This window comes from Temnothorax americanus, unplaced genomic scaffold (assembly GCF_048541705.1).
Source record: "Temnothorax americanus isolate GAGA-0224 unplaced genomic scaffold, ASM4854170v1 Scaffold3, whole genome shotgun sequence".
In the NCBI taxonomy this organism is placed as follows: domain Eukaryota; kingdom Metazoa; phylum Arthropoda; class Insecta; order Hymenoptera; family Formicidae; genus Temnothorax; species Temnothorax americanus.
Genome location: NW_027509442.1, coordinates 2,435,587 through 2,451,795, shown reverse-complemented (window position 1 = coordinate 2,451,795; position 16,209 = coordinate 2,435,587). Strand labels below are relative to the sequence as shown.

Sequence of the window (16,209 nt, the reverse complement as noted above, 5' to 3'; positions counted from 1 at the left end):
TCGCTTGCAGTAAATATTCTTCCATAACGAGTCTCATCGAACGATCGTTCGAATCGTCGGGGCGATGCTCGTAGAAATTTGCTTGCCGTTCCGAAGCAGGGCCAGTGCGCGGCGATAGAACAGCCTTATTCGTCTCTGAGCTCTGTTACAACGATAGCCAATATGATGCGCTCCATCTCGGCCTTCGAGACCGCAAATCACGTTCCATTATACGTCCTGATAATCGAACCTGCGAGAAGGATTTCGGGAATTCACTTCCGCGTACCACGAGATCGTCGTGTTCCGATATACCCCCCCCCCTTGCGGTTTCTCATACCGGTTAAAACTTCGCAACGAGTCGGCTGCGGTCGACGTGTACAGGCGTATAACGCGTCTAAAATACGCATTCCTCGACCCCCGTGTACGTTATACTGATGTAACTCTGAATTACACGTTGCCCTAGCCTTCTAAAATTTTGCACTATACGTTATATTACCGGAGATCAACCGATTAACGACGCGGAGATCCTCCGGACGTAAAACGTAACTGTACAATTATATTAAACACAAAATCAAATCAAACTATCAAATATAAAATTAAGTAAACATGTGATGGCCAATTAAATATAAATAATTATAATAAATATCTAACGGTAATTTTATATACGTAATTAAGTAATCTCAATGATGATCAATTTAGAATATTTTGAATCTAGGATAATCTCGTTTTTTATAAGGATAATAGAAGTCCGAAATTAGATATACTTTACCCGTTTTATTATTATTTTATGTTTATTTTTACTGTTGAATGTTTACCTAAAGTATGTCATTACCTACTTTTCGGATATACTATTTGGAGCCGCAGTAAAATGTCTCGTCTCTATTACTTTTACAGCCTTTAAGAGACTCGCTTATACCTCTTTGAGCATGAGAGCTCAAGTTGTGTCACCGCGGCGATCGGGCGCGAATTTACGTATGAATTACGCAGCCATAGGCGACAAATATACGTACGAACATGAGTATACTACACACCTACGTGCGTCGCGCACAGTTTCCCACACTTTCGCTTTTTACTCTGTAAGTGCGTCTTTGACAACATTCCCCGTACGCACGCATCGGTATTCTTTCAGTTGAAGAATGAGGTTCTAATTAGACGAATCGTTGCGTAGCAATTGTCACGTTAACAGGAATTATACATTAATTTATTTCAAGATATATCACTTTTTTTGCGCGTGTTATGACAGTTTTCTCATTTTACTCTGTACGCAAATATACATATAATTAGAATAACGCAAAAACCGCGAAGCACGTGTATATCCAATCATCTTTTTCTCACAGATCGGCTAGCAGACTCTAAGGTATAGGAATCGGCGTTGCAACAGTGATTTGCAAATAGAGAATTGACGTAAGCAGAACGAGAAATAAGAAAATACACTCTAGAATCCATTAACCTGATTTATTGGTTCACTATATATCGGTCAGAGTTCATTCTTTTTATCTCAAGCAATTATTATCACTTTACGCGACATGGACGGGAATATTAAACACGAAAGATATATTGGTTCTTGCGACGGATAAGGACGATAAAATATAAATATCTGTGACTCTCTGTTTTTTTTTGTCCAAATCAATTAACGTTGCAAATTTTCAATGTAAATTGTAAAAAAAATGATGTAACGAAAAAAGCGACTGTTTTTCTCTTTGATCGAATAAATTTATAGTGTGAATTGTTCTTAATGTACGTACCGAAATCGATATACTTAATCTATCTGTTTTTTTTTTGGTCACACGCGATAGATTACGAATTAGAGCAAATAAACTGTAAACACTGCCGCCGCTGTATTGTTCATAGAACATTGCGCGTTGGTCTTACGTGTAAACCTAAAACACGAGACTCTCGCGTCGAGTTGATGTATACCGCGCGCTAGATCGCGTAAAAAGAATATCGCGAGCGCTGTCGTAAGTTCATTACTCGAATCTATATTTCGTTGGAAAATCTTCCCTGTCATTAAAGCGCGATAGAGGCCCAGGTATCAATTAAGAAACGGGATCGCCGCAAAGCTGTCGCAAATTTATATGTTTACGGATACATTACGCGTGATTTCCGATCGCTTAATAACAGCGATCGTCCTAATCTCCCGGCAGACTCGCACACGAAATTATCCGTATATGCAAATGGTAATTATACGCGTATTTGAGGTTCTTTCTCGGCGCGGTCAACTGAATTATTGATCGGAAAGACGAGATTAACGAGCCACGTCGATGGACGCGATAAATTAGCTTTTTCTATTTTATTTTTTTATACTTTTTACTCTTTTTAAATACGGAAACGCTTGGTATGATGGGAATTCGGGGAATGGTCATTCAGTTTTGCTTTATCGCGGCTGTTATTAATTTCCAATCCGCGAGATAAATGCGCTGCGACATCATTAAAACGTGTATCGATAATGTTTAGTTTGTTCAACAGCTAATGATAGGTATCAATCGATAAGTCGACTTACGCGTACTTTACCACAACAATACGACGGTACGACAATAACACGGCCGCCGGCACGACAGATACAACGAAACAATATGATTTATTATCTTGCAACGATCTTGAATTTATACATCGCAAAATGCTAATCGACTCACTGCATCGAGTTTTATATTTACTGGAGATTTAGACACGTCGCGTCGTATCTTTATTCGAGATATAAATATTCATGTTGCGCAAGATTCACGGTTCGGGCGATATATGAAGTGCCAAATATATTTTTTTCCAAATACACGCTTGTGAGAATATATCGAAAAGATTTTAAAAAGATTAATAAAAAGTCGTATGAAAAATTGCTCGAGAAACCAGAATTAATAACCGCCATAAGTTATCGGTAAAATAAAATAGGTGTGTGAATTGCTTCGATGTAAGAAAGTAGCACAATTGGTCAAGGCGTTTGTTCCAGATGAGAATCTCATTACTATGTATACATATGTAATAAACGAAGACGGAGATTTCTCAAGTTCCCATAAGCTAATAACTTTCTTTAAATTTGGTATTTTTTTTTGGAGAGAACAATTCCGACATTTTTTTTAAGAATTTTGAACGTGTTTTGATCGTTGCATCCTGACAAAGTGTACTCTCGAATCTCTCTGGGTTCTCCAGTCAAGGAGTTTACAGTCGCGCGTGGCCGTCGTCTCACGCCGCGCCTCGGAAAGAAACGCACGGCCGATGTTTTATGGAAGCCCCGCCGACCATAAATTATAATCAACGTCCGTGCCAACACTCTAACAAACTTCCAGGCGCGTCATTAGGGCGCTGCTGGCGGAGGTGCGGGATGGCGATTGTACGCGCGCAAACGCATTTGTTGCGCGCTCGTTATATTAAGCGCTCTCTCGCGCAGATGGGATATCCCGTAGGAGTTCCTCCCTCTTTCTCCTCCTCTCTTTCTTTCTCTGATTAGAGAACCGCATGTCCTCTATCCGGTGCAAAGAGCTTACTCTCGTTGTTACTCTCATAACGCGGAAGAACGAAGGCGATGTCTCTAAAGCTGAGTTTACGTGGTTCGCTCTTGGTAATCATCCGAGAGAATCATTCAGAAATGAAAGCGCGATGAATCAGATGGAAAAGGCAAGAATGAAGAAGGTGGTACCGCTTCTCTAGTTTCGTTCTCAGAATTAACAGTAAAACTAGAACAAAGCAGTCAAAATAATTATTAATTAAAAAAAAAAAAATACTTAAATTTATGACGGTGCATTTTCTCAAATTTTCCGTGACTTATGTTGCAATATTTAAATTATTAAGTTGATTACTTTACTTTTTCCCTTCATTTTTTTTTCAATTTATAATATTCTATATATATATGTATATATTTCAATATATATGTAATTCAATATATATATTTACTTCAAGTAATCAAACATCAATACTTAAATAGTAGAAATTAATCATCGGTAGTTCTAGTGTTAATCATTATAATCGAAAGCTGAACGATTGCAAAGACAACAAATTACTCTTTAATGAATTAAATATAAATAAATTTATACTATATAACGCAGACAAAAATAAAGTCTCTCGAATTAAACGTTCGCACTAAATGTGAGATACAGATGATAGATCCTTAAAGTTTATTTTCTTGTAGTACTTTGTTTGCCGGTTGTTCGGTCTTGCGAGGCTTTGGGATCGGTGCCGCGTGTCTAAACAAAAATCCATTCAGCCGTTTAAATGACTCATTCAGGACGATCATCAAGCGTAGACCGTGTAAATTCGCCTTGATGCGCGCACGTTATTCCGAAGAGATGATTTCATCACTATGCCCTACGAGACAAGTGGGCGTCGCGAGGAATGTAATTCTTCGGAGTCACGGCGGAGAAGGGAGGTAAAAGCAAAGACGTGAGTGCGAAGAGGTAACCTTCTGCAAATTACGGCGGCAGTAAATCGGAAAGCGTTACATTTATCGCTCGCGATAAATCGCTGGGAAAACGCGTGATTACGGTTACAATCGCTAATGCGTCGTCCGCCCGTCATCGATTCTAATTAGTAATTTAAAGAATCCCGCAAAAAGTTTACACAACAAATATGTTTTATTCATATATATATATATATAATCTATAACTGGGCTAAATAAATTAAAAGTGTGATTTCTATTAATTTGCAATGAAAAATACATTAATAAAATATAACTAAATGAATAATGATATTAATTTAATATATATATATATATATATATATATATTAAGAAACTTTTTGCATTGCAAGTGACTCTGTCAATATTTAAAAATTTTTTATAATTTCGCAAATATGTCATATAACGCATACAAATGTTCAATATATAAAATCTCGTTTTTTTTATAATTTGAAAAAAATTCACTTTACTGCGTCTCTTAAATTATCAAGCTGTTACAAATTAAATAATGTCCTTCCACTAAACTTTTACTACGAAAAAAATTAATCTTAAATTCATCGAAGGATGCATTTTACAATATCTTCATATTTTTTCTTTGAAATATATAGCAAGTTAATTGACAAAAGTATGTTCTGCCACATGAACGTTTCCAATATTCTTTTTGCAAAAATGTTACCGATATCCCTAGCTTATCGTTACACGGATATTAATGCATGGAATGTACAAATTGCGTATAAATATTGCGACCGTATTGTGGCACTAGGATAATATACCTTACCTATGAAGCTTTTCGTCTGATTGTATACGTTTTTGCCGTTCGTACCGGATATGATCAATGTTGCTAATGAGGAAAACGATTACCGGTGAGGAAAAAGGACACATCCACCATTACCGTGTAGGAAAGAGGTTTTACGTTCGCGTTATTTCACAGAGATGATTTCATCGGGGCGCTTTATGGGACGAGCGTATGCTGTACCTGCTCTAAGATGTAATAGACTTTATGAGGATGTTGTGTAGTTCACAAGCAACCTTAATACTGCTTTGCCTGACAAACGTAATGTCTGTCAACTTACAATATATAGGTAATAGGAAGTAATTTGCACCGGTCACTATTTTAAACATATATACAAGCTGTTGTGGAAAAATGCGCTTTCTCTTAAGCGCAGCGATTCGTGTTTAACGATTTAAACGCAATTTTTCTGTGGTCAAGAAATCTCGTTTGGACGGCGTTCTTCTTATAACGTAATATCTATTAAATTATTATTCGGATCAGTGTACCGTTAAAAGTTAAGGTCAAGATGAAGTTAAATGAATAAGATTCAAATATAATCTCAGCCTTTTTTTACGAATAAAATTCTAATTCCACGATTTCAAGCGGAAGGATCTTCATTTTGACCACATTAGTAAAAGCGGCAGTTTGTACATAAAATTCGCATGTAAAAGTAATGTTGAAAACTTGAAAATCCGGAATAGAAACGATCATGTATAATGTATGTATATATACCTGCGATCATATCTGCTTAGCAAAGTCATTAATCATAGCAATATATTAATATTTAATTATTACTAGACTATTAAGTCTGTAATACATGTTATGTTTTAGATTTATCGGTTCCTAACGTTACATGTTTTTTAAATGAATTTTTTAATTAGTTTGTTCGTTAGGACTTTTGGAATAAATGAGAGCACTCACCTTCCACTAAAGATGTTAAGAGCGTGACGTTGGCGGCCTTCCTTCTACCGGCTGGCAGATTCAAACCAATTTTTTCCAGCTTTTCCCTAAGCAGACGCCCGCCGTTTTTGGATTTCGCCCTGCAAAATATATTTTTGCATGATACCGGTCATATATTTTCCTAACAATCATTTAAATAACATCATTTTATCGACGAAAAATTCATGGCATTATTACAAGCATAATTGTAAGTGTCATCTAAATATTTCGACTCTCATGTGTTTGTGTACAATTTTTTCAAATATTTGTACAATTATCTTTTGTATATTTTCCCATTACCTGGAAGAATAATTATACATGTTGCATCTACATTTCATGTAATTAACATTTGATGTAAATCGTATAGAACTCGGCCAAAAGTTAAAGCTCTCGTGTAGTGACATCGTAGCCCAAACCGACACGATTACGTCAGCGAGACGATCGTTAATTTGATTTATTCTCGTGCGTGAATTTTACGTATGCCGCGAAACAAAAGAGATTCATCGGTCCATCGTCATATTTATCGATCAATTATTTCTCTACCGTTCTCTACCGAATACTTGTTCAGGCACACGGCGAACGCCCACGTCTCGAGCCGTGATCGTTCCGGCGCGTGAGAATTTCGAAACGGAACTCCTCCATTAATCATTTCGCCGTGATCTCTAAAAAGATGAAATCGTGGCGCGACGAGAGGGAACGGCGGCAACGAGAGGGAAATACGGTAGGATTAGCATAATCCGCGGACTACGTGTGTCATCGGCGATTGAGCAAGCTCGACGCGCGCTCGAGGATGCGCTCGTACCGTTCATGCACGTGCGTTTTGCGGTATAGGATCGAGCCTGAAAGAAAGAAGCACTGTGCTCCTCGCACAGAGTGTGCTATTCAAGCAAAAGCGTGAGCACATCGGGCGAATAGAATTTTTATCAATACTTTTATGGTCTCCTCCGACACATGTATCTGGGTTAATCATTGGGCGACGTAGCGACCCGTGTGCGATCGTAAAGCTGAAACGTTTATGTTTCACGATTAATTAAAGAAGTAAAGACTTTTTCGCTGTAATTAGATTTCGATTAATTAGACGCGCCGTTCATTCGTTATTTCAAAGAGCGTTTGATGGCGATTAACATTAATTGTAAGACTAAAATCGTAATTCAAGTTACAAATGAGAAGTATTGGCAAATTTCCATATATTAAATATCTTTAGAAATAGCTTCATTATAAAGGATACAAGGACAATGTGTACGTCCTTTCGATATTGAATAACGCAAGTAGTTTGATTAATATCGTAATCGAATAAATACATATTTTTATATAAATTCTATAAATAATAAACAACTTTTATTAATTAAATATATGCTTCTATATGCTAAAAATTTCAATCGTCCTCTTTTACTTCATACTGAGCTGTTGAGTTGTGTATCGGATGTGTCTCACGTGTTCTTTCAGACGAAGTCTATCGAGACATCATCAAAAATTGCGTTTTAATCCTTTTACAAACCGGACAGCGACTTTGTGTCGTTAATCCACCGGCGAAGTAAGAAGCTGCGAAGTAAATTTTTTTCGTGGAACATCAACGGGAACGCGATAGTAGCAGGGACTTTTTTCTTAACACACCCTGTCCATCCATCATCTTGGCCTGTTATAACGGTAACGCGTATCGCCTACCTTTGTTCGGTTCGGCTGCCCGGTCCGCCCGGTAATCTTCGTCTCGCTCGGCAATTAATACATTTTACCGCTACAGGTTTTTAATATCGGCTCCACCAGTCCTCCGAATTTACGTTCTACATTTCGCTCGTTTTATTTTATCTGAATCGCACTCTGCCGTGTTATTATTTGGCGATATTGTATACATTTTCGGACAGAATTGAAAAGAGAGCGATTAATTATCTCTGTATATTAATTACCTCTGCGACCAAGATCGTGTTTTTATGTACTTTTTATCTGAAAGATGTGGGAACACATAAAAGTTTAGCATCCTTGTCTTAAGAGTACATTGTAATATATATACAGAACATATAAATCGTCACATTGCATTCTTTTATTTATTTATAAATGTAGGCAAAGCTTTGTAATATGTTAAAACATCTTAATATAATTGTTAAGAATTTAATTAATTTAAATTATATTATTAACGGTCGTTCGAACAAACGTCATGTTTCATAATTTTTCTCCTTCTAATTTAAACCATCGCACATTACAATAAAAAACTCAAGATTGGATATTAAACTGCCAGAACTGCTGAAAGTTTCCAACATGCGCTCTAGTTTCCGTCTATAGTTCCGTTCGTCGCAATTTATATAAAGTAATTCACACCTCATAATCGAACTATACATATATCGATGCATGCAGATTTCGAAATTGTATTCAAGCGACATGATAATCGTCATTGATTACATACGATCGAGCAGACACGGGCTGATTCCGCGTGTTCCGACGCAGAGCGGAAGAATTTCGACGAATCAGACGAATGTAATTGACCGCGGTCGTGTGACCGGATCGAATTCTCGATACTTAACGATCGCTGTCGTTCCTCGGTACGTGACGAAAACGATGCTGCGACTCATTACCGGAGATTTGTCCCGAGAAGAATCCTCGTCCCATTCAAACGCATCGTTCTCCTTTACGTGAGGGTTTCCGCGAGAGATTCGCAACCCTCGGCGTCCTCGGCGACTCCACCGATAGGAAGATCTTGAATGGTGGGATCCCTTGCTCCCTCTGATTGCTCGAGACGTCCTCGAACGTCTAGCATCGTTAATCGTCTACTGACGCCACGCGACGTTGGAAAACCAAAGGACTTGATGATCAAGGATCATTCAAATATCCTAGCTCCGTCGTTCGTTTCGCGAGAATAAAGCGGACGATAAAGAATAACGCATTCATATATGCGAGCGGAATGTTGCACGTAATTTACTGAAATATTCAAGGTTTCCAATACTTCCTTGCTGATTTTATACTTAATATATTAAAAAATAAACATTTAAACACAATATATATTTAAAATATATATATATTTACAAGATATATTTATTTCAATATTGTTAATATTATATCGTTACGTTATTAACTTTCTAGAACTCTTCACTCATTAACTAAAAATTAACCTAGATTATATGTCATATGTCTCTCATAGATTTGGAATAACGAATAGTAAAAATTAATATTAATAGTAAAATACTAATTATATTATATTTTTAAATTTTTCTCTTTTTCTATCATGAAAACCAAATAACTAAACTTTGCTTTATAATTTATAAATTGCTCGAATTGGTCACGCTAAGATAATATATCTGAATAGAACATTCTGATGTGATTGAAAAAACTGTTTTGTACCTCTTTTTATCGAAGTCTTTTAGTCAATCGAGGAAGTGATACGGAAATGTTGCTCGCGCAAATAAATTAGATCGACAAATTGATTGATCGACCGACGCTGTATTTCTACGATTAACAGATTTAATGAGAGTCGCGCCGAGAGAATATGCGATAGATTCTCTACGCCATCATTAGTTTTTTGTCGCAAAAGTGAAACTTAACTACTATATTAGCATATGACTATAGCTCATAATAATCAATGTACGCAGAATGTCTTTTTTAATCTGAATAAATTGCAGTAAAGAAAAACAGAACAAATAAATTCTAGATCAATATAGAACTTTTGTCCTACGGCGGAAGTCAGCCTTGTTCTCAAGCTTGATCGACCTTGCGCGTGATTTTCAGACTTCCAAGCAGATGGTGATCAATCGTGGAAGTCTGTCCGACAGTAATTTACGGAGCAGGTGAGAGTTTTGTTAATCTCAGGTAAATTTCAGATTCGATAGAGCGCCCAAAGGCTGTTTCGCGTCGAAGTTGGAAAGTCAAACATCCCAGGATATATTAAACACGAAAAAATTACGAAAGAACGCATCCAGAGCATATAATGTGCATTTTTTTTACTATAACAACTTGCAAAAGATATGATAATACATTTGCAAATTGAGTAAAATTCTATTCTTTTCGTGATCCTCCGTATGTTTTGATATTATCGATTTAGATGTAATATTATTTCGACGAGTTTCTTGCTTTTCCTTTGTAATATAACTCGTATTTATCCATCTTTGCTTTATATTTACCTGGGGTGTTGCCTATCCCGCCTCGCAACAAATTAGTCAATTGACAGTGCTATCGACCCGCTTATTCGAATCTTTTATATTACTCGATAGCGAGTCCACGATATTCCTAGTAGACGTTATCAATTGGCACTAGGACGCTGGTACCTGATTTGTACAAGTCCGACGCGCGTACGTACAATGAGATAAAAATAAATAGAGCGCACACTTGTGCGCGTGAGAAAGCGTGCGTTGCGAAACACGGAGCTCAGGGCGATCAAAAATCGGTCAGTGTGAAAACAAAAACGCTCGTTGCGCGTACACACGTGCGTGGCAAGGGCAACGATACGGTGCGATCGAACTTTGCGAGATGATCTCTCGCGGCGTATTGCGAGCGACGATCCTGGACCTAGGTGGGAGAGACAAAAGGGAGGATACGGGGAGAGGAGAGAAAGAGAGAGAATCTATGGTGGCGAGTCTCGGACCAACGCGCGTGTAATTATCGGTCAGATCGCTATGCGAACGAATGAATTATAACGTCGCGACCGGTGCGAGATGCCGCGCTCGCCTCGAGGCGCGCTCGCTCGCTCGCACGCCGAGGAATTGACACTCGCAGCCGCACGGGTTATTAATGTCTCATTTGCATCGGCGGTATAGATCGGTCCGCTTTATTAGCGGTCCGCTCCGCGAACAAGAAAGATTTGCCGCGCTCCGTCACTCCGGCGAAACGGTTCGCGGGATATGCGAAATGCGTGTGTTAGGCAACATTTATTTCGCGAAAGGTGTGCTCTTTCCTTTAAACGTGCATTTTATGACTGATAATGCAGAATTAGCACTGACCCAACGAAGCTTATTAAACAGTTATTCGTAATCTTTTTTTAATCGTTCATGATAATTCTAATTATGTTTTATGCAAATTTCTTGTAGGATTATTGAAAAAATTGTATTATTATTTAATCGGGTATATTCAACGTCTAGCAAATCAAGATGCTGTATGACAAATTTGTCGAGCTTTTTCCACAAGCTTATTTGCAACGTTATGAATTTTCCCGGGAGAATGCGTATTCTCCCGAAAGACCGCAAAGTAATGAAGCGAGGCGCACGAGATTTCGCGATGCCTCAACGGTAATTTCGTAATGCCTCTGTTGCGAGAGAGGGATCCAGTCCGCGAAAAGTCGTGCGCGGAGTGCGTGGAAGTGTATCTGGCCGCTTGCACGGCGATTTATCCATGCCTTTGGTGATAAAGCATCGCGCGATGAGCGCGTTGCTCTAGAGTCTAGCCGGATAAAACGGCGAATCAGATAAAGTCTGGGTGCTCTCGCATGTGAGAGGAGCGTCTATAAATCAGTAGGTGGCTGTCTGTGCCCGCGGTTGGGCACATGAGAGGGCCGGATGAGCCGAACGCGCGCGGGTTTATTAATTTAGTCCCGCGGATAAAGCCGTGTAACAGCGTGCGTCTCGCGATCTTTTATACGCGCGCCCGCATTGTCCCGATCGCGCCCCGTGTCAGTTGTACCGATTACCTCGAAACGGTGGCCGGAAATGTCGGCGGTAATGTGCAACGCGCCGTGCGTTTCGTATTTCATTTCTTACCGCGCGGCCGCAACAACCGTGGCGAGCCGTATAACAGAGCGCGATACATATATCCGGGACCGCGGATTGTTGCGTCTTCAATGCGCCTCCGCTCCGTAGGAAGCGGGATGCTGCACCGGTTATCTCGCGTGTCGCCTCGGCGCGCGACGGAATACTTATTCATGCGAGAAATCGCGATCGAGCCACATTTTCAATCCGCGCGCATACGATCGACTTAAAGTAGAAGCCCGCGAGCGAACGCGCAAGAGATTCATTATCATCATATCGATGCACGCAGATTGGAAGCCTCTCGTATTTCTTGTACACATTGACACGGAATTTTCTTTGGTAAAAATTTTAATTTTAGATAGTTTAAATTTTGGTGTTTTTTTCTACAATTTTTACAATTTTTTTTTAGACAACGGTATCGGCTACCTATGTCGATCTCCATTTTGTGAAAGCCGCGGTGATTCTCATAGCAACGACATTTAATCTCTCGCGCGTGATGCCAAATTATTCTAACGGTTTGCTTATGGATCGCCGAGAGCCCAAAGGGTTCGAAGCGTGCGTGATTAAAAACGGATGAATGAACCGCTCCTTCTCTGTCTCTCTTTATCGAGAGAACTCTGCTGGGGAAAAAAATAAGTGAAAAGGGACAAGAGAATTATTGCACCCATGCGAATCGACGAATCTCGACTTATCGCGAACGGGGAAACATGACAGGGAAACGCGAACGATCGATGTATTGATTTTTGCGCGCGAGATTTATTTGTGTGCAAATAAAATCGCTTTTAAATCGGTCTCTTACCTTCGTAACACGCCACCGAGGAGACTCGCGTTCAAACATTCCGGCGGCGACAGTCGTCTTTGTACCTCCGCTACCGTAACTTTGTACTTGCTGGTGCTGCTTAGTAACGATAATCGTCCTGGGACCGAACAGAATACGTCCGACGGTTGCGCGTTTCCGGACAACATAGCCTTCTCGCTCCTGTCCGAAGGTTTCATATCTGTAAAGTTTAAAATGTAACGGTTAGAGTAGCCTTAAAAGATTCTATCAAGAATACCAAAATATCTATTTGGCATATATCGTACTTTAAGCATAAAGCAGACCCTTCGTAAGAAATGAGGAAATAAAAATAAAACAAAACAAGAAACTATCTATCGACAAGAGAGCAAAATGTCAAAATGCGTTAAAAATCTCGGAACGTCAATAAAATAGCAAATAATACGTATAAGATATTTTTTACATATATAATTGCTTATAATAAAAGAAAATAAAATCTGTACCTTAATACACTTAATTATCTTATTCAGTAGACCTTTAGGATCCTAAAATTAGGATCATCAAAGAACTGTCTACACACAAGATTAATGCGTTAATTGGTAAAATCTTGAGACGCGTCAATAAAAAAGCAGATAATACGTATGAGATATTTAATGGATATAATTGCTTATAATAAAGAAAAATAAAATTTCGACAAACTACCTTTCGCGTGTACTACTTAATTATCTTATTTAGTAGATGTTTGGTGTATGCTAATCGAATATGTTACGTTCGACATATTGCGCACGGATTGTAAGATCGCTGGAATATCTCGGCAAATGAATGAATATCTTGGCATTACTCATAGCTGAAATACATTGATAGATTTTCAGTTCGCACAGCCGGTGCGACCGTTACGATCTCCTCCCATCGATAAGTTACATCATCGATAAGCAATCGGTGTAATGGCGCGACTTAATAGCTCTAATGAGTCGAGGAAAGATTTACCGGAGTTATCGAGGGCCCAAGCTCAACTTTTTCATCTAACGAGCGTCTAAACGAGTTTTATTAATGGAGTTCGTTATACTTCGGGAATGAGAAATAAATTCCGGCGAGGCGATATCGCGATCGATGTCGCGTATAGATCTCGCGAGATTTCTCACGACTTATCCCGATATCCCGTTTTCGTTCCCGTCGACAGAACGATAATAATCAGTTTCGTCCAGCGGGCGAAGGAATGTAATAATCCAGTTAAGACTGCCGCATAGTCCATTCTCGTAGGTCAAAGTGAGAGATTCGCAACTCGGTGGAGCAAGAAATACCGGAACCAAAGATCCCGATCCGAAATTATGTTATACAACCTCCCTTCCACCCTTTTTCTCTTCTCTCTCTCTCTCTCTCTCCCTCTCTCTCTCTCTCTCTCTCTCTCTCTCTCTCTCTCTCTCTCTCTTTCTGTATGTGTTGTATACGTGTATTTACGTGATCGGGGCAATATCTTCGGCGAATATTTTAAATTCGCCCGTACCGTTCCGGTTTTAGCTCCTATGCATCGGCCAGCTCCGCATTATTGCATCGTTGCCCGGGAATGCTTAATATCGTGTCTTGGGGCCCGGACAAAGCGCGTTATTACATGGCAAAGAGATGGTCAACTTATAACTCGCCGGGGCTCTTCATCTTCGCCAACGCACGAGAGATGTATCTTGCGTCAAAATTTTACGTTTCGATACAAGGAAACTGCTGAACGAGAGAGACATTTTACGCGGACGAAATCCTGACCTCGTCTTTTATACTAATCAAGAGAAACGCAAATTCCCCGTGATACAAGAACCTCTATTTAAAGGAAAGTTTCCCGCTGCAAATGTACAGGAAACGTAACGCGATATGTAACTTAAATGGCACGACGAAAAGAAAAATACAGTCCTGCCTGCGAACGGAGAAATTCACTGTGGAATATTTATTGTCTTAATACCAACTATCGCCGCGTTTCGCTTGATATATATCGCTTCGAGGCTTCGACTAAACGCACCGTCATTCAGCGAGTTAATGTCAGCCTGTTATGACAGATACACGAGGACGGCTCTATAAATCTAACCGATAGATATCTCATGGCATTTTTGCCGAGCGTATATACCATTCCTGTTCCTATCGCTCTTGCGGCGCGACGCGACGCGTTCGTCTCGTTACTCGTCGAAACGTAAGTAAAGGGCGATTGCGACGTGCCGAGTTGTACGCCGAGGGCGTACGTACGTCGCGATCGCCTCGAAAATACAGAGCTTGATATATTCAAGCACGGAAGACGTCGAAGTCGTCGTTCGGGTCCTCGCCGCGGCCGCGGCCGTGCCGAGCATCGCGGGCGAGCGAAGGGGAGAAAGTAAACAAGTTGTCCGTATTATCTATGACTGCCGTCGGTATCGATCCCTGTCGATGTCTCGATCCGGCCGGTCAAACGAATAATCAATTTCTGTGCGCACCAAATAGGTCGACTTGTCGAGCTTATAAATTATAACGTTCGAGAGGAAGCCGCGGCAGAAAGAGAGAAAGAGAGAGAGAGAGAGAGAGAATGAACGGATGCGTAACGGTTCTGGCAGCCGGCGTTGGTCGAACAATTTGGTAACATCGAAATGATGTCGGAGAGAGGATGGGAAGAAAGGAAGAAACGACGGGTGTCGGCGGGTACACGATCTCCGTGACTCGCGCCGTCAAGCGTGCGTTCCCTCCTCGTTCTTTCCCGGGCCTGATATTAGCGGACACGTTAAGTACGGGTTTTATACGGGTTACATTAAGACAAGTATCGTCCCTTTTTTTTTCTCTCAACGTATACTTTGGCACTTAGGAATATCGGGGGGGGGGGAGGGGGACTTTAATATTATCTACTTTTTCCTCCCTTCGCATACGATGATATATCTCTTTCTCCCCTTTTTTCACCCGATCGCGCTTGGCTATTCCTACCGGAAGTATTCGCTGTCGACCGACCTCAAGCATTGTTATTTGTGGATGATTTTAATCTTCCTCGTTCAAGATTCGAGCTTTGTAGTATTTTTATCCGGCACTATATATTCTTGTATCATGGATCGCAACTGCAGATTGTAACGCGTTGTTTTGCTCGATTCTTGCATGAACACAGATCCGTCGTAATTCGTAGATGATACTCATTTAAAATTGAACGCAGTTCTGCAATGCGAAACCAACTAATTTTACGAGGAATTTATACGAATGGTACAGAATAATCCGGACTATATAGGTGCCCTGTTTTCATTGCTGTCGCAATCCGAGACTTGACGTATATCCGCCGAATTTATGGTCGCGTTTAATTGAAATCTTGCAAAATCTATCGCGAAATGCGTAGTTTTCGAAAGACAGTTGTGATTCGGTTGGTCAAGTACCAACGGCGGCACGTACGCGTCGTTAGAGAACATCATTTAGAGAACGCCTAAGTGCTGCGAGCATTTCTAACCGTCCGATGTTGCTATCTCGAACACTTATCTCGATTCTAGTAACGGTTTACGAACGTATTATTAATTTATTTAATGAGAATAGCTCAGGCTTCGCTTATTTTATCCGTCGGGTCGGCGCATCTATAGTGCAAAGCGTATAATTATTGTGAGCTGCCGTAACCTTTCGCCGTGTGAATTGCGAAACCGTCTCACTCATCGGACGGATGCCACTATCTCTCTATCGCCGCTTAATTACTCACTTCTATGTCGGGTAATTCGATAACCGT

The 16,209-nt window shown here is 40.0% G+C and overlaps 1 protein-coding gene across 9 annotated transcripts in view; it reads right to left on the bottom strand.

Annotated features, from left to right (window-relative positions):
* Nucleotides 1–16,209, bottom strand: part of Tfap-2 (transcription factor AP-2) — a 217,713-nt gene that overhangs the window by 6,983 nt on the left and 194,521 nt on the right. For all 9 annotated transcript variants that reach the window (XM_077411981.1, XM_077411978.1, XM_077411979.1 and 6 more), the window contains 2 exons: nt 12,534–12,732; nt 6,054–6,172 (listed from right to left, as the gene is read on the bottom strand). In XM_077411981.1, the coding sequence (XP_077268107.1) occupies nt 6,054–6,172; nt 12,534–12,732 (318 nt within the window). The remainder of the gene's footprint in view (nt 1–6,053; nt 6,173–12,533; nt 12,733–16,209) is intronic.